The sequence below is a fragment of the Pogoniulus pusillus genome, chromosome 20 (genome assembly GCF_015220805.1).
Source record: "Pogoniulus pusillus isolate bPogPus1 chromosome 20, bPogPus1.pri, whole genome shotgun sequence".
Classification (NCBI taxonomy): Eukaryota; Metazoa; Chordata; class Aves; order Piciformes; family Lybiidae; genus Pogoniulus; species Pogoniulus pusillus.
Window position 1 is genome coordinate 23,449,952 of NC_087283.1, and position 24,680 is coordinate 23,474,631.

Genomic DNA, 24,680 nt, shown 5'->3' on the forward strand with positions numbered 1-24,680 from the left:
CAGTCTGGCTGGACACCTCGGTCTGCATTCAGACCCCTGGAAAATCCCTTTAGGATCAGAGGACACAGGCTCAGTCCTTGGGGGCAGTGCTTGTAGCACTGCAGGACTCAGCCCTTTGAGGTTTTGCCTCATGAAGCCAGGCAGAGCTGGGTGATATTTCAGCTCTGCTGCCTTCCAAAAAGCTCCCTTCACAGATGGGCCTTGGTGTGTCAGATGGAGATCTTGCAGTGCTGAGATCCTGCAGCCATGGCTGCAGGTGTCTGGGGCAGAAACCAAAGGGAAAAAGCTTTTGTGTCCCAGTTCTCCCAGCTCTGCAGAGTGGCTCTCCTCAGCCTTCTGAGACACAGAAGGGACAATTCCCAGTGAAGCCAGCTCACTGTCATTGTGGGGACTGTGTCCTGCTCTGTGCGCCATTGGCACCAGTATCTCCAGGCTGAGGGTGCCGTGGGAGACCAAGGATGTTTGGGCAGGCTAGCGTCCTCTCCTCTGAACTAAAACCACAAGTTAATGTGGAGAGTACCTGCAGAGGTGCTAGAGATGGAAGCCTGCTGTGAAGGGACAGTTTCCTCAGTAGCACAGTGGAAATAAACTTAGTTTTGGGAGCGTCTCAACATCACTTGGCATCAATGCTGCTGGTTCTGAACTCCTTCTTCCCACAGCATCAGGCAAGTGCACTTGCTCTGGGCAGGGTAGCAGGAGGATGAGCATGATTTGTAACTGCTCTCTGGTTTCCAGGACTTCTCCGCCAGTAGCTCAGGCCCCTTGGGTGCAGAGCAGGCGGGCTGCCACATTCCCTGTACCCTTCTTTCTTCCCTGATGCAGGTGCCGGGCAGTTCGTGGAGATGGTGAACGGCACTGACAGTGAAGTTCGTTGTTTTCAGTGCCCGCAGCCCCAGGTCCCAGGACAGTTACCTGGGTCCCCCAGCTAAGCCCTAGACATGGATCAAGCAACTCCCATGTTCATGGTGCAGGTAAGCGTTGCGGTTGCCTGCTGGGCAGGGCGGGGGCCTGGCTTTGTACCACACTGCTCTGCTACGTTCTGTGCTTTGTTATGGTATCACAGTCAGAGGCTTGTTTGGCTTGGAGCAGAGCTTTCAGATCATCCAAGTCCAACCATTCTCTAACTCCACCAAGGCTACTGCTAAGCCCCGGCCCTCTGCACCACCTCTCGTGTTGTCTGTACTCCTCCAGGGATGGAATTTGGCCCCCTTCCCCCAGCCTGTTCCTTTCAGGGGGAAGAAGTTTCTTCTGACATCCAACCCCTTCCTGGGACAACTGAGGACATTTCCTCTTACACTATCACTTGTACCTTGAGAGGAAGAGTCCAACCCACCTGGCTCCAGCCTCCTTTCAGGGAACTGTAGAGGAGCAATGATGTCTCCCCCCCAGCTTCCTCTTTGAGACGTCCCTCAGCTGCTGCTCCGCAGCCCTGCTCTTCAGACCCTTCCCCACCTTTGTTGCCCTTCTCTGGACCTGCTTCAGCTCCTTAATGTCCTTCTGGGAATGAGAGGCCCAAAACTGCACTCAGTACTCAAGCTGTGTCCTCACCAGTGGTGAGTACAAGGGGACAACCTCATCCCTGCTCCTGCTGGCCACACCATTGCTGATCCAGGCCAGGACGCTGGGGGCCTTGGCCTCCTGAGCACACACGGGCTCATCTTCAGCCAGCAATGCTCTGCTTCTTTCTGATACCCAGCTGAGAGGATGTTCTGGGATCCTGGGGGCCTCTCTGTGTCATGGTCTGGGAGTTTCCCCCCGCTTCCACTAGATTAACCAGACTGACTCATCCAGCTGGAAGCTAAGTAATGAAGCTATGTTTACAGCATGCACAAATATACAAGCATGTATCCACAGTATCTAGATACAGATGTTTACAATTATATACAAGGTAGAAGTAACACAGAAATTCAGAATTCTTCCCGAGCAGCCAGACTGCCCAGGAGGACTCCTGACCAACCTCCCTCCTTTCTCCCCTCACCCCTTATCTCAGAAATAACCAGATAAAGCTCTGTATAGCTCACATGATAAATCTGCAGAGCTCTGAGGTGAGATGTCAAAAGACAACAAGGAGCTATAAGGAAGTGGTTAGATGGGGGTTACATAGGTTTCATGCAGAGGAGCTGAGGCAAAATCCAGCCAGGCACACAGACCGAAGAAGGAGGTGAGAAGTGAGTGCCTTATCTTAGATTTGTCACTATTTTGTATCCCTCAGCAGAAGAAATGAGTGATATAGACTTCACTATTATTTTCTTCTCACAGCCAATGATCTAATTTCTCTCATTAAAATATTCCAATTAGCCTCAAACCAGCACACTCTGCTGTTGCTGAATGAAGTGTGCTTTAGCTATTTTTCACAAACCATTTTCTGCAGAGCAGGTTTTGTTCTGAACAAATAAACTTTTGAAGGTGGCCTTCCAGTGCAGGAGAAGATGCACTATTCTGGCCAGCTGAGCAGAAGGTTGAGGGTGCCTTGCATCTGAGCTTCTCCCTCCCCTGTGGACTGCACCTTGCAAGCTCTAAACGTGTGAGAAGTGTTTCTGTACTTGCAGACCCCATCTCTGGATGCTCTTTGCATTTTGGGAAATTACACTTCAGGGCTTGAAGTGGAAAGACCAAGGTAAACCAGGGCTCCCAACCCTGAGTAATTCTTGATTACAGCTTTGAAGACGGAGGGGAGCAGTGGGTATGACCTTCAGAGCTCCTCAAAAGAGTCAGAGCTGCTTCCCTGAGAGCTGCTCACAGCCAGCCAGTGTGTTTGCTGTTGGTATTCCTGCTGCTGCTTGGTCATCTGTGGACAGACAAACTTTTAAGAGAAAGGAAGGCAGTTACTTGAGCACCTCCAAGCTGTCACACCTGGACTTTCGTAGTTTTCCTGGATAGAGTTTGCAGACTTCTTTACAAGCCATCTGGGCTTCATATTCCAGCAGTGATTCACATTCTCATGTGAGCTCTTTCTGCCATTCTCACTTTTATGACTTCCTCAAGCTCAGCTGCTGCTGGTGAGCAGTGGGGTTCCCTCCATACTCATTGGTGTTTTCTCTAAGCCCCACTGGATTCAAGAATGATAAAACATCGTTTCAGATCCACAGCCTCAGTTTGCTTTCTTTCCTTGCGTCCTGTCCTCTTGCTGAGGCACTGACTGCACAACAAAGTGATGCTGTCAGTCTGGTCTCATTTTTCCCTTTCTTCTTGACTTCCAGGAGCAGATAGTCCAACTTGTAGCAACGGAGTCATGTCCACGAAGAGCAAACAGAGTCACAGTAAATACCCAACACTGAGTTCATCATCTTCATCTTCCTCCTCCTCCTCTCCCTCGTCTGTGAACTACTCTGAGTCCAATTCTACAGATTCTACCAAGTCTCAGCAGCACAGCAGCACGAGTCACCAAGAAACCAGGTAATTCTTTTGCCGTTGCAGATGCCTGAGCAGGCTGAGATGGTGGCGGAAGGCTCAGTACACCTGCTGAAGGGCCAGAAGGGCAGTTTTGCTGCTCTTCTAGGCAACAAAATAACTCTTCCTATCTACAGAAGTCACAGACACAGAGTTGTCCCAGTTGCCTTGCTCTGGCTCAGGCTTGGAGGCTCATCTGATCAGGGATATTGTGATGCTCTTGTCTCTTTGCACTGGGCTCAGCAGAGCCCAACATGATGCTTTGCAGAGAACTCTCCTCTTGAGCCTGGTTTTGTTACTCAGCTAGTTGATTTCTGCTGCCGAGCAGCTTGCCTGCTGCCAGAGGGTGAGGCAGCAGCTCAAGTGATTTCTGAGTTGGTGCATTGCCCTCTGTCAAAGGTCATGGCTGGGCTGGCTGCCAGGTGAGTGCCAGAGGGACTCTGTGAATCCCTCTGCTTCCCAAAGGGATGACAAAGGGAAGAAGGGAGAGAAACTGCTGAGGTGAGAAAAAAACTAACCCATCTGGGATGGAAAAAGGAGCAATGCCATAGGATGGAGACACAGGGACACAAACCGGTGCGGAACCTAACCCGTGATGGCAATGATAGCACCACTGACACTGGGGGCAGGCACTGGGCACTAATTCTTCTCACCAAAACATTCTAGCTAGCTTCAAACTAACACAATCCACCCCTGTCTACTTCACTCAGAGTAGTGTTGAGAACTATCTGATCTAATCTTAAACCAATATTTACTCTAATGAATATCACAAGTTCAGTTCACACTTCATTCTGGCTATCTCAGATGTAGGTGATTTCAAAAGCTCAGAAAACAGCAAACAGTTTGTCTCCTCACAGATGAGGCAAGAACAGGCACTCCCAGGTGATGCTGGGTTCATGCTCACGTACTGTAGATTCTCTTGTAGATTCTTTCATTGTTGGACGCCGATGGTACTTAGAACAGGAAACTCCTAACAGCTTGTATTATACACTCTGAATTTAGACTCTCTCAGCTAAAGTTAGATTTCTCTGGGGAATACACTGGATTTCACCATTCTCCTGCATTACCCAGAAGGTATGACCAGGACCTTCAGCAGACACCACCTGTGCTAGCTTGAAGCAGGCTAGAATGTTTTGGTGAGAAGAACTAGATTATAGGCTGTAAAAGGAAAACAATGGTGATGTCTACTTCACTCACAGGCTTGCTGAGGTGTATAGGAACAAGAAATAAAAACATAGACAATCACTCTCACTCATGCTGCTGCTGGGGAACTGGCTGAGCTGCTTCTTAGTCTCTAACTTCACCCTCCATTTTGGACTAATCCACTTTGCTTCCTAACCCCCTGGCTGAACCTGTGTTCTTCCTTGGGACTGGGGTAAGGTTGAGAGGGGCAGGGGGAAGGTGCAGGGGTGGTTGAGAGCCCCTCCTGGAGACTCTGGTTTCTGGGAGGGAAGTTGTGCTTCTGTATTACTTTTTACCTAGTATATTTCTGTATATACTGTAAATATCTGCTTGTATATTCTGCTAAGCTGTAAATATAAGCTTCATTCATATTTCCAGAGCCAGCTGAGTCTAGTCTGGGTGATTTCTGAAGTGTGAGGGGGCAGGTAACAGCCAAACCATCATACCACCCCTCGGACAGGATTCCCTTCGCCCAAAGGAGAAAAATACCCAAGCAGTTTTTCCTAACAGATTCTTCTCACGTACAACAGGAACTTTGTCACTGTCTACTGTTTGGACCAAATCTGATTGTGCAGGTCCTGCTCTGTTTACAGAACCCCCTACTATTTACCAACCAGGTTGCTTGTGCTAAATGTCTGTCACAGTTTTTCAGAGTTCCACCCCCCATGGCTTTTAGGGTGGTTTTCAGTAAACCATTGTAGCGCTCAATCTTCCCTGAATCTGGAGCATAGTAGGGTATGTGGTAGATCCACTCAATGCTGTGCTCTTTGGCCCAGTTTTTCCCAAGATTGTTCTTGAAATGACTGCCATTGTCTGACTCTATTCCCTCTGGAGTTCCATGTATCCACATGATCTGTCTCTCCAAGCCAAGAATGGTGTTAGGTGCAGTAGCATGTGGAACTGGATAGGTTTCCAGCCATCTGGTGCTGGCCTCTACCATTGTTAGCACATACTGCTTGCCAGAACGAGATTGAGGTAAAGTGATGTAGTCAATCTGCCAGGCTTCTCCATACTTGTACTTTGACCATCTATCACCATACCATAAGGGCTTGATTTGCTTAGCCTGCTCAGTAGCACCACAAATGTCACAGTCATGGATGACTTGGGTGATAGCGTCCATGGACAAGTCAATTGACCTATCACATGGCCGTCGGTATGCTGCAGAGGTAAAGCATAGGTCAGTTCTCACGTTCAGCCACATCAAGAGCAAGTTGGACAGCTTTTACCTCAGCAAATTGACTGGATTCTCCTTCTCCATCTCTTGCTTTGGTAACTCTCCTGGTAGGACTCCAGACTGCTGACTTCCATCTACACTTGTTCCCAACAAGACAACAGGAACCATCTGTGAACAAAGCATAGTTCTTTTCCTGATCAGAGAGATCACCATAGGGAGGAGCTTCCTCAGCACGAGTTATTTTCTCCTCTGGAGGTTTGGTACAGTCTGTGCCTTCCGGCCAGTTGGTGATCACCTCCACCAGACAGGTCAATCAAGATTCCCCATTCGTGCTCATTGGGTTATCAAAGCCATCCATTTAGACCAGGTTGCATCTGTGGCATGATGTGGTGATGAACCTTTGCCTTTGAACATCCAGTTTAGAACTGGCAGTCTAGGAGCTAAAAGCAATTGTGACTCAGTGCCAATCACTTCAGAAGCTGCTTTCACTCCTTCGTAAGCTGCTAGTATCTCTTTCTCTGTTGGGGTGTAATTTGCCTCTGAACCTCTGTAGCCACGACCCCAGAAACCAAGTGGTCGACCACGTGTCTCATTTGGAGCTCTCTGCCAAAAGATCCAAGTTGGACCATTGTCACTGGCAGCCATGTACAGAATGTTCTTAATGTCCAGACCAGGCACAGGTCCCAAGCCCACTGCATGGACTACTTCTCATTTGATCTGATCAAAGGCTGCTTGTTTCTCAGGTCCCCACTTGAAATTGTTTCTGTTACGAGTTACGTTGTGCAGAGGTTTGACAATCTGACTGAAACCAGGAATGTGTAGTCTCCAAAATCCCACTGCACCCAAGAAAGACAGAGTGTCCTTCTTATTTGTGGGAATGGCCATGGTGGAGACTTTGTTGATCACATCCTGAGGAATGTGACGGCGACCATCCTGCCACCGCACTCCCAGAAACTGAATCTCTCTGGCAGGTCCTTTGACCTTGTCTCTCTTAATGGCAAAACCTGCTTGCAACAGAATGTCAATGATTTTGTTACCTTTCTCGAAGACTTCCTCAGCAGTTTGGCCCCACACAATGATGTCGTCGATGTACTGGATGTGCTCTGGAGCTTTACCTTTCTCCAGTGCATTGTGGATGACTGAGTGACAGATGGTTGAGCTGTGTTTCCACCCCTGAGGCAAACGGTTGAACTGGTACTGGATTCCTCTCCAGGTGAATGCAAACTGAGGCCTGCACTCCTTTGCTATGGGAATAGAGAAGAAAGCATTAGCAATGTCTATGGCTCCGTACCATTTAGCCTCCTTTGATTCCTGCTCATACTGGAGTTCCAGCATGTCCGGCACAGCTGCGCTCATGGGTGGAGTCACCTCGTTGAGGGCATGAAAATGAACTGTGAGTCTCCAATCGCCATTAAGTTTACGCACAGGCCAGATGGGACTGTTGAAAGGTGAATGAGCTTTCTCCATGACAGCCTGACTCTCCAGTTGACAAATCAGCTGATGGATGGGCAACAAAGAGTCATGGTTAGTTCTGTACTGCCTGTGGTGCACAGTTTGAGTAGCAGTTGGCAGTTCCAGATCCTCTATGTCATGATGTCCCACAACTGCAGATTCATCTGAAAGTTCAGGTCTAATGGACAATTTCAATTTACCATCCTCAGTCTCTACAGATGCTATTCCAAAAGCCCATTTGTGACCCTTAGGATCTTTGAAACAACCTTGTCTCAAAAAGTCAATTCCCAGAATGCAAGGCGCATCAGGACCAGTTACATTAGTATGTTTCTTACGCTCTTTACCAGTTAAACTGATCTCAGCCTGCAACTTAGTTAACTCTTGAGATCCACCAGTGATTCCAAAAATAGGTATGGACTCTGTCCCTTTGCAGTTGGATGGCAATAAAGTACACTGGGCACCTGTGTCAACTAAAGCCCTGTATTGCCCAACTTTTGAACTGCCAGGCCACCTAATGAGTACGTTCCCATAGATTTGGTTTTCTCCACTATCCCTTTCCTCCTCCTGGCTGGAGGCAGGGTACCCCTAATGCTGAACATGGCATGTGGGGTGTACACAGTGATTGGTGTTGTTGTGAGAGAAATTGCAACTGTTGGAATAATTGCAGTTGCTCTGGGGAGCTGAAGAAGTGACAGCTACTTTTCTGGCATTGCTGCCTCTGTTTCTGCCACTCTGCAGTTCCCTGACTCTCTTTGAAAGAGCTGAAGTAGGTTGGCCATCCCACTTGTTCATGTTCTCACCGTATTGGTCACGCAGGATTATCCACAGTGGCGCACGCGATTGCTGCTGTCTAGGTGGAATTTGTCTCCTCCTGGGCTGGAATTGCCTTGCAGGAGGTGGGCGTCTGTTCCTGATGGCAGAAACATGCACCCATTCAGATGATGCAGGCATGGTATCCTTTGCCAGATTGGAAATGGAGGTTTTAAGATCCTCCTTCAGTTCTTTCATGCTATCTTTAATCTCTGTGGTTTTTATGGCAGACTAGGGCAGAATGCGACAAGCTGTCCTCTATCTGCCTGAGCTGGTCAGTGAATTCACCAACAGTGAGAGATCTTCCATTGTTACTCCTTGATAGAAACCTGCTAGCCAAGATGTCAGCGTAGGATGAAGGAGCAAGCTTAATAAGCTTCTTCATGAGACCTGTTCCAAGAGGAATGTCATCAGGCTCATGTGTGCCATGATCTCCATAGAGCACTTCCTTCACAGCAAACTCCTTCAAAAGCTTAATTCCCTGCTCAATGGTGTTCCACTTCTTGGCTGCCCATGGCAGATCATTTTGGGAGAATTCTCCTGCTAGCAGGACATGAGCTGGTAAACATGAGAACTCGTGCTAAGAAGTGTCCTTGGGCTATCTTGGGCTCAGGAAACCAAGCTGTAAACAATGAGCTCCCCACACACAGCTGCAGGAGGCTGAGCTTGCCAGCCTGCAGGGGTGGACACCATAGATTGTTTTGATACAGAGTGACCTATCTGTACCTTACACATAACTCTGAGCCAATCTGTACCATCCACTTGTGCCAACCCCAAACTAGTCATGCACACCTCTTCAAAGTAGCATATAAGCCACCGAACTGCATTAATAAAGTGTAATGCACTGCTAGTGTTGGAGAGATTCTTGCTAGCAGAGGACACAAAATGATAAACATGAGCAACCTGTACTGGGAGCATCCTTGAGTCCATCTTGGGCGTTAAGATACCAGGCCCTGGGTAGCACCCCCAACCATGCAACTGCACGGGGTGGAGTGCCAGCTGCATTGTGGGCAGAGTTAGCCAGCCCAGAGGCTGACCCTCAGATTGTTATGGTATATTACCCTATCCATGCCGCACATGTACCCTGTACCCTCTATATGTAACCAATCTTGGTGGAGCACGCCTCTTGCAAAGAAGCATATAAGTCTCTGCATCACAGAAATAAAGTCAGACTATGACCATCTAACCATATTGGTGAACAAAGAGTCATTTTTACCCAGGTGCCTCCACCAGCAAAATGCTAGCAGCTGAGTCGACTCGTCGGTATCCCGATCTTGGCCTCCCACTGGATTCCCACAACCACAGATCATCTCGAGAAGGGATATCTCATAGCCACAAGAGGCATGTCCACAACCTCATCCTACCAAGAGGACTTGCTAGTATTTGTCCACTGCAACTCTCCTTGGTTAGTGGCCCCTAGCTGCTTGGCAGACTTGTCTCCTACCTGCAGGGAATGGCACCAATGTTACAGCATCTCACCAGCCAGCTTAGAGTTTGCTCTCCTGATTCCCTTGAGTATTCCTCTCTAACTTCCCCTGACCTCTCTGAGGGGATAGCTGGAATCCTGGATGTCATTCCTTCTCCTCTTCCTCTAACAAGACCTAGAAACAGAACTTTCCTAAGAGCCACTCTTAAACTCCTTGGAACCATCCTCTTTCTTGGCAGCCAACCTCACAGTGCTCCTCTCATCAGAGTACTGAGATCTGAGTATGTTGGCCAAATCTTGAAAACTGTACCTCTCCTCTTCCTCCTCCTGTGCACCAGAGGTCCTCATCCCGTAATTCCTCTTTTTAATTACACCTTGTCAAATCTTTTATCTTACCTGGGCTTTGACTGGGGCCAAGATGATTTGTGCCTAAATGGACTTTGGTGACCCCTCTTAGCGGTTTTGAATTACTGGGGGTCTGACCTGAGGCCTGGGAGTTCGAATCTGGCTTAGGGTTAGGAGTTGCTGCTGCCTGAGGATTTGAGTTAGTTGAAGGAACATCTGAGTCTGAGCATTTATCTCTGTTCCTGGATGCTTGCCATATTTTTGCCCGGGACTTTGGCAAACTTTCCCAGAGACTAGAGGAGGAAGTGCAGTGGTGGCCCCCCCTTGCTCTCCCTCTGAGCTAGAATTGTTTAGACTCTCTTTATCTTTATTCAAGGATACCTACCTCTTTTTCTGGCTCCTTAAAGGCATCACACACTTACATAATGCCAAAATGAATATGAAAATCAAAATTACAAGACTTAATGTAACACACAACAGAAATGCCACAATCTCGCGTGAATAAAATTAAGAGCAAGTGTTAGGGGAGTGGGGTTTAGGGCAGAATTACTCTCATTAAAGCTGTTGATAGAGCAATAGGTGTTACCATTTCCAGAATTGTTGCTGGTAAAAAGCCCTGTAATGTTAAATCCGACATATCCAAGAATGTACTCTCCATAATAAAAAAACATTGCCTTAATTTTTCTCCAAATCAGATTAAACAAAAGGTAACCAATTTGGGCTGTCAGCCAACTGTAAAAAAAAACAAACAAGAAAATTGGGCCACACAACAAGCACCCCCGATAAGTAAAATAGCTTCATTAGCTTCATTCTGATTCCCAGAGTTAATTAATCATGCAAGTTTAATTGCCCCACGTTGGAGTGCCACAATAAATGATGTAATGGTTTGGGGTTGTTACTCCACTCCTCCCCCCCAGCTTTGGAAATCATCCAGACTAGACTCAGATGGCTCTGGAAATTGAATGAAGCTTTATATTTATAGCATAGCAGAATATACAAGCAGATAGTTACAGTATATACAGTTATAGACAGAAATATACAAGGTAAAAGGGAATACAGAAACACAACAGCCCTCCCAGAAACCTGAGTCCCCAGGATGGGCTCCCAAGCACCCTTCCACCTTCTCCCACCCCTCTACCTTACTGCAGATGTTGCCTTGTGCACGAAGAAGAATGGAGAGTCCGCCAGGGGGTTAGGAAGCAAGTTGGTTGATCACTTTAGGGTTAGAGAGAAAAAATGCAGCTCAAAGCCCAGGCCATGACTGAATGTCTTATCTATATTTACATTCATGTATCTTACACCTCTCAGAGGTCTGTGAGTGAAGTAGACATACCATTGATTCTCTTTCACATCCTGTAATCTAATTCTGCTCACCAAAACATTCTAGCTAGTTTCAGACTAGCACATCTGCTCTGGGTCAAACCAGGACACCCACTTGAGTGTTCTTTCTTGGGCTGCCTCTGTCTCTTGGCTGATTCCTTCCAAATCAGCAGCACTTTATTTCCCATTTGTGGCAGCAAGTCAGATCCTTAGGGAGGGTACCCTCTGCAGGAGGCCACGGGTTAGGCTGGGCAAGGGGGCTGGTTACTGCTGCACTTTCTGGAGTGTGGAGCACATTGAGCCAGACTGAGCAGGGAGCTGCCCTTGGCCTCCCTCTCCAGGGCTGTGCTGCAGGGCTGGCTGAGGCTCTGCTGGGGCACAGGAATGGCCTGCAAGTAGCAGGATTTCTTTCTGCTAACTGCAGCTAGCTCTCTTGTTCTCTGAGTGATGTGCAGAACAGCTGGTAGTCTCTGTCACACCCTCCTGAGAGCACTGTGTCATGGAGTGAGGAACACATGTCCAGCTGGATGGTGCTGCACTTATGATTAATTTTGAAATGTAGAGCCCCAGTCCCAGGAAGGTTTTCTTGTCATCTCAGTTAATCTGCTGTTCATCAGCAGTCTCATTCACACCACTGTCCTGGACATTCAAAATCAGAGCCCTTGTGCTCTGCTGGGCACTTTTGCAAGGGTTGGTGGCTGGCTTCCCACATTCAAGACGTCATTCCTGTTCAGTCTGTTGCTCTGCTGCCTGCTGCCCCAGAGATGCCTGCTTCCTGAAGAGCAAATGAGAGCACTCTGCACCCTCAGAAGTTTCCATGAATTGTCTTAGAAGCCTGCAACAATGTTTTTTATTACCCTGAATTAGCCCGTCGGGCTCCCTGCAGTCCAGCTGGCACCTTTCCTGGTCTGCTGGCCAATTCTTGGGCACTGTTTGGTGTCTGAATTCTTTGTTTCTCCATTTCTAATTTCAGCATCTGACCTTTCTTGCCTCTTTCCACCTTAGTGACAGCGAGATGGAAATGGAAGCTGAGCATTACCCCAATGGAGTCCTGGAAAATTCATCCAGCAGGATAATGAATGGCTCCTACAAACACGAAGAGATCCTGCAGACGGATGATTCCAGCATGGGTAGGCTGCAGAGGCAGGATGGGTAAAGAAGTAGGAAGAGGTGGTAGTGGGAGTTGAAGGTGCAATTGGAGTGCTGGGCAGAATGCCTGTGCTTTGGGTTTCCTTCTGTACTCCAGGGAATGAAGTCTTTCTCAGGATGTCTGTTTTGCAGGGAAAGTGAATCTGTCCTGGAACTAAAACCAGTCTGGCTTACTGCAGTGCAGGAGATGTTGTGGAGCGGGGAAGGTGATAGGAGACAAAGGTTTGTTCAGCTCTGGTCATGAATCCCGGCTCAGAGAGTCCTGGTGCCTCTGCCAGCTGAGCAGCCAAAGGGAGCTGTGGCAGGCTGGCTGATGTCCAGCCACAGAGTGACCCTCAGCACATTGTGGGCATCTGCAGTCCTCTGGTTTGTAGGAGCTTCATCCAGGAGGGAGAGGAGGCATTTGCTGCCCTGCCTCTGAAACTGGGGAGCCTGCTAGTTTTGATGGGTGTTGTGGCCATCAAATATTGGCAAGTTGTTGCTGCTGGCATCTCTAACTGCAGGTTTTTCTGAGGCCAGGGTTGTTAGGGCAGGAGTTTTGCTGCTGTGGACTGCGTCACATGTGTGAAAGGGTAGCACAGCCAGAGCTCCAAGCTGCCACGTTGTCAGGAGACTTGATTTGTAGCTAGTCCTCAGGCCTTAAACAAAGTGAGCTCAAGGTTTCCTGTGTCTGGACAGACGCCATCGAAAAAAAAACACTCCAGGCTGTTGTCGTGCAGGGGATCCCAGAGCTTCCACCGGGATCAGCCTAGAGCAGGGAATAGCTACCGGCTGCAGAGAGGAACAGCGCCTCTGGTATGTGATGGGCAACGGGAGACGATTGTTACTTCTCCACTGCCTTTTCTCTAGAAGACAGCTGCCCCAGAGGCAGCTCTGCGGAGGGAACCATGCTGCCACCGAGAGGATGATCCATTTTGGCCGGGAAGCTGCAGATGCTGAGCGCGCAGCTGTGCAGAGTGTACGGGAAGAACACTGTGCACAAAAAAGATGCTTCAGGTAAGCCTGGGCTATTGTGCTGCATCTCAGACCTTCTGGGGACCAGTACTTGGGGATGGGGGGTTCTCTTGCAGAGCTCTGGGTGGCCCCCACTTCTGCACCCAGTGAGGAAGAGAGGGCTTGCACGCAGACCAGAGGTCAAAACTCAATGAATGTGGAGCATCTAGACACAGTCTTGTCCCAGGAGAGGAGAAAACACAGCTCCTGCCTGCCCTTGCTCTTCTCTCCAGGTGACACTCTGCCTGCCAGCCCATGCAGGCTCCTCTGCCCTGCAGAGAGACTCCCTCTTTTAATCCCCTCTTGATGGCCCAGTGTGGTCCCTTGCTGCCCAGAAGGAAAGGGCCATTTCCTTTTCAGGAGGTAGGCAGCTGTCAGCATGGTGATAGCTGCCTGGAGGCGGTAGTTTGCTGAGTGCCTCCAGCCTGCCTGCCCTGACTCTGCCTCTCTGCTCTCTCTCACAGGATGCCTTTAGCTTATTAGCTTACTCAGACCCCTGGAACTGCCCTGTCGGCCAGCAGCTGGACCCTCTCCAGAGAGAACCCGTCTGTGCTGCTCTTAATAGTGCTATTTTGGGTAAGGTCTGCTGCTGAGCACATCCCTCCTTTCAAGGGGTGTCCTGTGGTGGCTGGGCCTGTGCCTGTCTGGAAGAGGGCAGGAATCCTGGAGGTTGGCCTTTGCCTCTGCTTCTACTGCTGGGGACTGACAGATAGTGGTCTGGAAAGGAAGCCTGCAGAGAACAGATCTACCTGAACTAATCTTTTGTCTCCCTTCTTTGGGTCTTCCTCAATGCTATTTCCAAGGATACTTCTTAGGATTTTCCTCCCCTACTTGCTGAATCATTTTACTGGCATTTACTGGCAGAGTTTTGTCCTGGCATCATCCTGCTTTCTGGTAGGAATGTTGCAGCAGCTCCAAGTGAAGCAGGTTTCCCTATCATTGGCTAAGAGGGGCCATAAGTCCAGTTCTCTTTGAGCTCCTGCGGCATATGCAGAGTTAAATGGCTGTTTTCACTTCAAGCATTTCCTCTGCATGTTCCCATCCTGTGCTATGCCTGCTAAAGCCCAGGGAGCCTGGCTTCCTGCTGTCCAGTGGGGGAGTAATGGTCCAGTCCTGCTAATCTTTACCTTCTGGTTGTAATTGTGCTGAGAGGACCCCACTGTGTGCAGAGGTCTGGTTACAGGTTGGTTTTCTTCAGCTAGCAAGACCAGCTCCCCCTTTTCCTGATGGGCTTTGCTCTCTGTGTCAGGGGCCTAGGTCGTGGTCAGGTCCAAGGTATGAGAAGTCTCCTTCATCCTCAGTGTCCTCAGAGCTCAATGTTTTATAGCTGCTTTTCCCTTCTCCTAGACAGGAATATTCCTGTGCCAAACAGGATTTTTTTACCTGGTGTAGCAAATGTAGTGGGATTCCCTGAGGGAAGTCTTGTGCTTGTAATCAGTGAGTTGCCGTGTCCTTGCTGACCCCTCCTGGCATCTTCAGCTGCTGAAAACACTTGTGTTGGAGAGATGGGTGAAGGGCCGATGAGATCATGGCCTGCCACCAGCCCCTCGAGGAAGGGACTGAGCTCATTCTGGCAGATCTGCATGTGCTGTATCATTGCTCTGGTGACTTCACAACATTCCTCAGCTGGAGTTAGCTCACTCCATCCACAGCTGGGCAGGGCACAGTCCACTGGGCAGCTTATCTGCCTTGGAAACCCATGCCTGAGCCCTGTGCTCAGCCCAGCTTACCATGCCCGACGGGTTTGTGCACCTCACGGTGGGTAGCCAGAGGAGACGCAGAGAAGGAACAGCTTGATGGACAAGCCCCTGAGGGCTCTGTTCTGGCTGAGTGAAATAACAGTAAATGAAGCTGGTTTGGGAAGGAGTGTCCCTTCCCCGACACAGTCAACATGGGCTGGTGCCCGACAGGTGGCTCAGTTCTAGCCATTGTTTGTCCAGAGCTTCAGGTGCTTGGAGAGGTTGCTGAGGGCTGCAATCCCATGGGGATGTGTTGTGGGAGGTGAGTTTGTGTGTGGAGGATCAATGGTGGCGGAACCAACACCTTCTGCCTGGGCTTGGTGCCCAGGTGGGATGGAGAGGAACCTGAGCATGGGTGAGCTGGTGCACAGCCAGAGCAGCTCTTCTAAATAGATTCCTGGTTTTTTGCCCCCACAGAATCTCAGAACCTGCCAAAGCAGCCCCCGCTGATGCTTGCCCTGGGCCAGGCCTCGGAGTGCTTGCGGCTGATGGCTCGTGTGGGCCTGGGCTCCTGCTCCTTCGCCAGGGTAGACGACTACTTGCACTAGGGGCCGGGAGAGGGGAGCTGACACCACCGGTGCTGCCCTTCACCCTCCGCCTCCACCTCCTTCATAGCCTGACCTCCCTGCCACCAGCACCCCTGCAGCACACACGCACACTGCCCATGGGAGGATGGAGCGAGTCCCTCAGGCATGGCTGTGCCCGGCCCTGGCACTGACTGGCAGATCTTCCCACTCTCCCTGCGCTGGTCACTCTCACACGGCGCCTTCTGACCTAGGGATTGCTTTTCCTTTTGATTTGAGTTGTTTCTTGTGGATCCACCAATGCTGTATCTGGAGGGTTTTGCTGAGCTGGTTTCTGGCAATGTACTGAGGCAGCTCATTTGGTTGGTGCCAGCTTGTTCTTCTCTCCCCTCCTCCCTCCATCATGCACATCGACATCTCCTGTGCTAGTTACCAGAATTCTTCTCTCAGTGGCAGTCCAGAGGGATGTTTTTTTTTTTTTATTTTATTTGAATCCTGTTTATTAAAAAGGTCTCTTCCACCTCCTCAAAGTCATTGATGTGTTTATTGCCTGCAGCCTTGGTCCCAGCCACACACATCTTACAGCCCTGCAGGAGAAACTGGGGTTGAGTAGGTCCCTGTCACATAGTAATGGCAGAAATCAGAGGAGCTTGTTCCTTGAAGGTGCCCTCTGCTAGAAGCACAGGACTCTCAGACATGTCTTGGAGAGCAGGAGGCTTGGTGTTTGTTTAGAGAAGCATGTGGGCCATGAGGAGCAGGTAATGCAGCTCTCACCAGGAGCGAGGGGCAGGATGTGATGTGAAATCATTTGCTGCTGTATGGGAAGAAGCCGCCCTGTTAGCCTGCAGGAGGACACCTGTGGGTGCTGTCTTGGTTGTGTTAAATTACAGATCCCCCCTTTCTGTCCATTCGGGAGGACTCTATCACTGAGAATCCAAAATAATGTCTTTGCTGACTCCTCCACATGAGCACTTCTGAAGCGTGGAAGTGTCTGCAGGACACCGGTAGGAACTCTGCTTGCCCTTTTCAGGCGGCACATGTCAAGACCAAGTTGTGGGTTACGGTCAGTGCTGGCTTTGTAAGGACTGAGCTGGTCAGAAGGGAGCAGAAATGTTTCTTTAAGGATTACATATAAAATTATTGTAGTTTTGGGCTCAAAGCAATCAGGATGGATCTGTGGGTGAGTAACCTCCAAGTGACAATGGACTCCTGTCCTTGCTGTGGTGTGTATCAGCCCCAGGGGCTCAAGTGCTTCAAAGCTTCTGGCGTTCAGACCATCAGCCCAGGAGTGATTCTGAGCATGTCCTGGTAACCAGTGAGGCCTGCATCCTCCAGTGTGCTCTTGGAGACCAGGTTCTGTCTGGCTGCATGGGAGGAGTGGTGATCCTGCCCTGAATGGATTTTAAATGAGTAGTTCCAAGGAGCACCCTGGGGAACTCAGACCCCATATCCCTTTTCCTGCTGTTCATGAGCATGGGAGTGTTTTGAAAGCATCAATGAAAGATGAGCAAACTGTGTTCAAGTGTGCCTGTGCCAGTGCTTCAGATGGCAGGTCAGCTTTTGTGCACTGAAGGTGGGTTGCCTTTCTGCAATAACCCAGAGCTCTGAGGATTTTCTGCAGCTGGCAGATTAGGTCTGAATCAGTGGAGCAGGAGTGCAAGTGTCCCAGCACTGCAGGTGACTGTGGCAGTGAAGTGCAGATGCCACATTACCCTGCTACCTTTAGGTGAAGGTACTGTGAGAAGCAAACTCACTCTAAAATTGAAGTATAAACCAATTTATGACGAACCAAAGGCAAAGCAGCTCTGGGTGTGTAGCGAATAGCACTTGCTAGAGGCACAGAACTAACAGCAGCTACTGACACTTACCATAGGATCAGGATTAGGTAACATTGTATTAGCTTTATACATAGCATGAGTATTCTTTTGCATTTTCTAAGCATATACCCCTAGGCCCCCCCCAACCCCCACCCCTTAGTCTGTTTGATCACATTAAGAGTTGGTTTTCTTCACAAGGTGGACTTGGCCCCGTTGTGTTTTCTTTGAACATCAATCAGAGGGGCCTGCTGGATCCCTCCTGTCACTCACAGCTGCAGCATTATCTTTGGTCATGGACACTGCTGGTAGATCCTAACACCCATGGCTACCTTGTTATTTTACAGGTTTAGTCCCTTAGGAATACCTTACTGTGTGAAAGCCAAATCCCCTTATGCTACTCAGTGTGTAGAGGCAGTGCTGGAGCCATGGTGACCTAAAAAAAGAGGGCAACACGAGGTTTGGAGGTGGAGGAGATGTTAGATCAGCTCATGCAGGTGAAGAAAGAAGGAGATCTGTGTCCCTAAGCAGGCAGCAGCAGACTGCACTAAGCAGAAGAATTCTGCCTGCAGATCTGAAGCTTCTGTTTCAGGTTTGGGGAACAGCTCCTGCAGTTCAGCTCTGCTGCTTGACCTAGTGCTGGCTATCTCCGCAGCCTGCAGGCCTTGCCTTGCTGCTATTGCAGAGACCCTCCACCTTGGTGAGCAGTTGGACCTGCCAGGCTGGGCCAGCCCCACCTGCCGTGCCCCAGTGCCTGGCTGAAACCTGAGGCAGTGTGAGCATGGCCTGCATTATAATAGGTTCTGCAGGCTCTCCATTCAGACCCAGACTAGGGCTGACTCTGTGTACCTGGGTTGGAAGTGCTCTGGTGCTTGCCTTTGCTATGCTCATTTGGGCACTTCCTCTGCTGTTGGTCACCATTTAGCAGTGGGACCTCCCTCATCATTGTAGCTACACCATCTTTATCTCTTTCTGAGGGCTTTTCTTTCTCTTTGTGGTTCTTTTAAGCCAACCCTCTTTGTCATGTGTCCTATTAGTGCCCCATTTGGTCACTCAGCAAAGCTTTGCTGACTGTCCTAGAGACTTTCTTGTGTTCTGGATTCTCTTCTGTTACAAGATCCCCCTGCAGAGGTGCTCCTAGATCTGTGGATGCTCTGCTGTGTGATGGGATGGTCTCTCTGGCTTCTTCTGGAGACCCTCCCCATGCTGTGTGCCATGGTTGGTGATGGGTCTCACTCATAGTAGTAGTGCTAGCTTCAATTGGTTTTCCCTTTCCACCTGCCCCCGTTCCCACCTGGCCTCTCAGCCATCATTGCTGCCATCCTCTCACCAGCTCTTTTACCTGGTGTCCTGGCTCTGGTTTTGAGGAGCTCAGAGGCTTTTCAGCTGTGACATATCTGCCCCATACCTATTGCCTGGGCCTTTTAATTTTGAGTGCTTTTGTGGTTTCCCTGGTGGCTTCTGCCTCTTGCGCTGAGGTTCTGACTGGCAATGGCCACGACTCAGTGACAATAACCGTGATAAGGGTGGTGTGATGCAGGTGTGGGTTGGTTCCTAGACATGATTGCTTCCTGGGTTTTCCCAGGTTATTTTTCATGATCTCTGAGCATCCCTGGCCAATGCTGCATGGTTCACAGAATCACAGCATGGTAGGGGTTGGAAGGGACCTCCAGACAGCATCGAGTCCAACCCAGCACAGGATCACCTAGGGCAGGACAGAAACAGGTGGGTTTTGGTGGGTTTGGAAAGGCTCCAGAGAAGGAGACTTCACATGTCAACTGAGATGTGCTTTGACCTGTGGTCATTTTATTAAGCAGGCAGAACAAAACTGAATTGAGGTCTTTGGCCATGGTTGGATGCCTGACCATGTGCCATTTAGAAATTACTATTATAAAAGTGGCTGGGGGTTTGCTATTCCAAGTGCCTCCTGATTTGCTCAGGGCTGAGACTGTGCTTCATCTAGGCAGTCCCTCACAGTGTCCCTTCTCCAAAGTCCTTCAACAAGCCATGTAATGTTTGCACAGCCCCTATCAGACATTGCTGCTTCCCATGCCTTGGTGAGGGTGACAAGGACACAGCTATGGCCTTCTGATACAATGCTAGTGGTGTTGGCCATAGGACTCAACCTTCCTGCGCCCCCAGCAGCGGAAGGCCCACTGGATGTTCCACCACCACGTAAGGAACAGAGCCAGCCAGATGGCAGTGAGCAGGAAGATTCAAATGGAAGAGTTAAGATCGTCCTTTCTCCAATTAAAACAAGGGGAAAAAAGGCTTATTTTAAGAATAATCTCACAAAAACTTGGGCCAAAGAGCAAGGCATTGAGTGGATATACTACATCCCCTACTATGCACTTGCCTCAGTGTCCTGGAGTCCTGTATACCCCTAAATTCCTCTCCCTCTGTGGCTTGAATGGGAGAGGAAAAGCCACCTGGTGTGTGTGTCCATGTCCCCTGCCCCGGCTTGCCCTGCAGGCATGAAGGGGGAAAGCGAAGGGTCCTTCCCGCACGAGGGGTGCCCATGCAGTGCCCGCGCTGGAATCGGGCTGGGATTGGCGGTGCCCTTCACGCCTAAGGAAGTGGTAACTCTGCTCTTTGTCTAGAGAGGGTATAAATATTGGGGGACTTTCTGCCTTTGGGGTTCCCGCCTTGGATTCATTCCTGCCTGAGCGTTTGTGCCTGCCTGAGACTTCTTCCCCCCGCCACGCCTGGCCTGGATACAGAAAGAGCTCATTAAGGTCCTTTATGCAGACCTGAGCACCTACCTCCTAACGACCCTCCTGCAGCTTCTGAAAGAGAGCGCGAGCGCAGGCCGCAGGACGAAGTCAGCCTGACCACGGTTATTTTGGCTCAGCTTTATTATTAAGTGGGAAACACTATTAATTAATAGCTAAAGCCTTTTCCAACTTCTGACTTCTGAAATAGTCAGATTATCTATGGTATCCTATAGGTATTCTCAAACAAGCTGAATCTGGTAATTAAAACTAAATTAATTTCTGTATATAGTTTTGGGGGCAGGCTTTTGGGAAAATAAAATAACTCTATTTTTGTATAAAATTCCTGACTCGGCCACACTCAGGCAAAACTGAACGTTACAATGATTTGCTGAAAACAGCTTTAAAAGCAGTGGGGGAGGAGCCTTTATAGAATTGGGAGAAACATCTAGCCCAAGCTACCTGGGTAGTGAACAACAGATGTTCTGCCAACAGAGCAGGTCCAGCTCATTCAGATGTATTAGGAGAGTTAGCAGGCGACAGGGTTCCTGCCATTCGTGAAAAGAACTGGTTGGTTGGGTATTCTCACCTTCAGGGGAGGCTATGCCTGTCCAAGGGGTGGTTTCTGCCAAAGGATCTGGTCATACATACTGGGTTACGCGAAAGAATGGTGAAGTACAATATATTTCACAAAGGAATTTGACCTTAGCAGAGAGAATATAGATATAAGTTGTTATGAGTTCTTTTGCAGATAATTGTGGTGCCCATAAAACCCATGAAGAACCCACGGTACATGAGCATGAGCCCTGTGAGTGCTAAGAGTCCTGCACCATCCCATTCACTGAAGAAAACATCTGTTTCCTGAAACCTCTGAGCTAGCCAATGCCTAAGCAGCAGCTGACTCTCAATAACCTGTTGTTTCAAATTTATGAGGGGTGGCTGATACTCCCTTAGGCTGCGCTGCCATCCAGCATGACCTGGACATGCTGGAGAGTTGGCCAGAGGTAAGCCCAGAATGTTCAACAGGGGCAGGTGTAGAATCCTGCCCCTGGGGAGGAACAATCCCCTGCAGCAGTACAGGTGAGGAGGGAACCTGCTGGAGAACAGCACAGGGGAGAAGAAACCTGGGAGTGCCCATGAGTTGCCCATGAACCATCAGTGTGCCCTCTTGGCAAAGAAGGTCTTCTAGGATGCATTCAGAAGAGTCTGGCCAGCAGGTCGAGGGATGTTCTGCTGCTGCTCTACTCTGCCCTGGTGATGCCACATGTGGAGTCTTGGGTCCAGTTCTGGGCTTCCTAGTTCAAGGACAGGGAACTGCTGGAGAGGATACAGCAAAGGGCTGTGAAGGTGTTTAGGGGACTGGAACAGCTCTCTTAGAAAGGAGGGCTGAGAGACTTGGGGCTCTTTAGCCTGGAGAAGAGAAGCCTGAAGGGCAATTTCACCAATGCTTATCAATACCGTCTTGGGTTCAAATGCAAGTTCCCAGAGACTCTTATAAATTCAATAGACCCAATGACAATTTATAGAATTTATAGAGTGCCCTCCCCTCTTCCCCCTCCTTTTCCCCAAAAGACAGGGAGAGAGATAAAGGTAGGGACACCCAAATAAATCAATCTCACTCGATTTGGAAGTTAAAAAGGAAAAAGTTTAACAATAACTTAGAAAAAGGGATTGGAGGTAGGGGAGTTTACAAAGGATAAGGAAGGGAAAACAGCAAAATACAAACAGGGATGGATACAACCCAAGTAGTGTGATGGTGTCTCTGCCTCGTGGCTGCCACGTGGTGTGCTGGTATGCAGTATGAGTGTGTGTGTGTGTGTGTAGAGTGAGCGCAGGAAAAGAGGAAGAGACAGGGAGGTCCTGTCTATTTTATACCACAGGAAGTGGGGGGAGTGGGCTAACCATCACCTGGAGTGTGGCCCACCCCTGGGGAGGGGCCAAGACCCCTAGGGTCAGGGTCAGGTTCAGGGTTACTCCCCCAGGAGTGTTAACCCTATACATTCCACCCCTTGGTTAGACCACTTCCACCTTCCTACGAACAGTCTTCTTCTCCAAAAAATGGGAAAAAGTGTCCATGGGTTAAGAGTTCTTGAAGTACTTCTTGGTCCCCGGCTGTATCTCAAGGCGATGTGCTCCTCTGGTCCGGTGCAGGTTGGTGAGGTGTGAGCAGGACAGGAACGGAAGAAAAGTCAGTGAAACAGGAACAGTTCTTGTTGGAACTCAGGAAAGAGTCTTTTCCCTCTGTGAAGAAAACATCAGGAACAGTCTCTTGGTGTCTGGCATCAGGGGGAAACAGGTGTAGATGAGATGGCTGTAGACATCCTCTGGAGGGAAATCAGGAACAGTCTCTCACTGCAGGGCATCAGTGATGAATCAGGTGCAGGGTTCTGGTTGGACACCGTGGTGTGATGCGATGCTGTAGGACTCTGGATAGCTGCTGCTGTGATGTAGGTTCTGTTGGACGCCGTGTAGTGGTGAGGGTATAACTACAAAACCAACTTGTAACCCCTTATGAACTATAATACAAGTATTGCACAACTATGATACAACTATGATACAACTATTATACAACTATAATACAAGATAACCTGAAAGTATCTGGAACACATGGAATCAACTCTGAGATTTCAAAACCTTTTCAGCTAAAGAGAGATTTCTCTGAGGGACACACTCGATAGTACCAGTTTCCAGCATTACCCAGTATGTGTGACCAGGACCCTCTGCAGATACCACCCCTTTGATAGGTTTTCCCCCACCAGAGGCAGGAGTAACCCACACAGTCTTTCCCAGTAGATTCCTTTCACAGACTACAGGAACTCCATCTCCCTCAACTGTGGGCAGTAGGGCAGACTGAGCAGGACCAGCTCTGTTAACTGATCCCCTGCTGTTCACCAGCCAAGTGGCTTCTGCAAGGTGCTTCTCCCAGTTTCTGAGAGTTCCACCTCCCATAGCCTTCAGGGTGGTTTTCAGCAGGCCATTGTGTCGCTCAATCTTTCCTGCAGCCTGTGGGTAGTATGGGATGTGATAAACCCATTCTATCCCATGCTCTTTTGCCCAGTTGCTTACAAGGTGGTTCTTGAAATGGGTCCCATTGTCTGACTCAATTCTCTCTGGGGTACCGTGTCTCCACAGGATGTGGCTCTGCAGGCCCAGAATGGTGTTACGGGCAGTAGCATGAGGTACTGGATAGGTTTCCAGCCACCCCGTGCTCCCCTCCACCATGGTTAACACATACTGCTTGCCACTGCGAGACCGAGGCAGAGTGATGTAATCGATCTGCCAGGCCTCCCCATACCTGTACTTTGACCACCTTCCCCCGTACCACAAAGGCTTCATGCGCTTAGCTTGCTTTATGGTGGCACAGATGTCACATTCATGGATAACCTGAGTTATGGCCTCCATGGATATGTCCACGGACCTGTCTCGGGCCCATTGGTATGTGGCATCTCTTCCTTGGTGGCCAGAAGAGTCATGTGCCCACCGAGCTAAGAACAGTTCACCTTTGTGCTTCCAGTCCAGGTCAATCTGGCAGATGTGGGCAGCCAGGTCAGCTTGGTGGTTATGCTGCTGCTCTTCAGTGGCTCTGCTCTTTGGGAGGTGAGCACTGATGTGTTGGATTTTAACTGGCAGTTTGTCCAGGCGTGCAGAAATGTCTTGCCAGAGATCAGCAGCCCAAATAGGCTTCCCTTTTCTCTGCCAATCATTTCTCTTCCACTCCTTCAGCCACCCCCATAAGGCATTTGCTACCATCCATGAGTCGGTGTAGATGTATAGCATTGGCCACTGCTCTCGTTCTGCAATGTCCAGGGCCAGCTGGATGGCTTTCACCTCAGCATACTGGCTGGATTCACCTTTTCCATCTCTTGCCTCTGCAACCCTGCGTGTGGGGTTCCAGACGGCAGCCTTCCATCTCCGCTTGCTGCCTACCAGACGGCAAGATCCATCTGTGAAGAGAGCATATGCCTTTTCCTCCTCAGGGAGGTCACTGTATGGGGGGGCTTCCTCGGCACGGGTCACTGCCTTCTCTTCTGCTGGTTTTCCAAAGTCAGTGCCCTCTGGCCAGTTGGTAATGACCTCTACAATGCCTGGGCGCTCGAGAGTCCCCATCCTAGCCCTCTGAGTTATCAGAGCCATCCACTTACTCCAAGTGGCATCTGTGGCATGGTGCGGAGTCGAACCCTTCCCTTTAAACATCCAAGTCAGGACTGGAAGCCTTGGAGCTAAAAGGAGTGGTGACTCCGTCCCAATCACCTCAGAGGCAGCTCTGACTCCCTCATAGGCAGCTAGGATTTCTTTCTCTGTGGGGGTATAATTGCTCTCTGAGCCTTTGTACGCCTTGCTCCAGAACCCGAGAGGGCGGCCTCGTGTTTCATGAGGAGCTTTCTGCCATAGGCTCCAGCTAGGACCATTCTCACCGGCTGCTGTGTAGAGAATGTTCTTAATCTCTGGGCCGGTTCGAACTGGTCCCAAGGCCATGGCATGGACCACCTCTCGTTTGATCTAGTCAAATGCCACCTGCTGCTCAGGTCCCCACCCAAAGTTATTCCTCTTTCTTGTAATGTCAAAGAGGGGTTTCACAATTTGACTGTACCCGGGAATGTGCATCTTCCAAAAGCCCACAAACCCCAGGAAGGATTGTGTCTCCTTCCGG

General features: G+C 49.6%; 1 protein-coding gene across 1 annotated transcript in view; it reads left to right on the plus strand.

Annotated features, from left to right (window-relative positions):
• Positions 1–16,034, plus strand: part of RANBP10 (RAN binding protein 10) — a 96,547-nt gene extending 80,513 nt beyond the window's left edge. The window contains 10 exon segments of the mRNA XM_064160699.1: positions 660–669; positions 834–875; positions 877–917; positions 919–971; positions 3,201–3,396; positions 12,105–12,233; positions 13,101–13,173; positions 13,175–13,234; positions 13,697–13,817; positions 15,398–16,034. Of these exon segments, the coding sequence (XP_064016769.1) occupies positions 660–669; positions 834–875; positions 877–917; positions 919–971; positions 3,201–3,396; positions 12,105–12,233; positions 13,101–13,173; positions 13,175–13,234; positions 13,697–13,817; positions 15,398–15,528 (856 nt within the window). The 3' untranslated portion in view covers positions 15,529–16,034.
• The last annotated feature ends 8,646 nt before the right edge of the window (positions 16,035–24,680 follow it).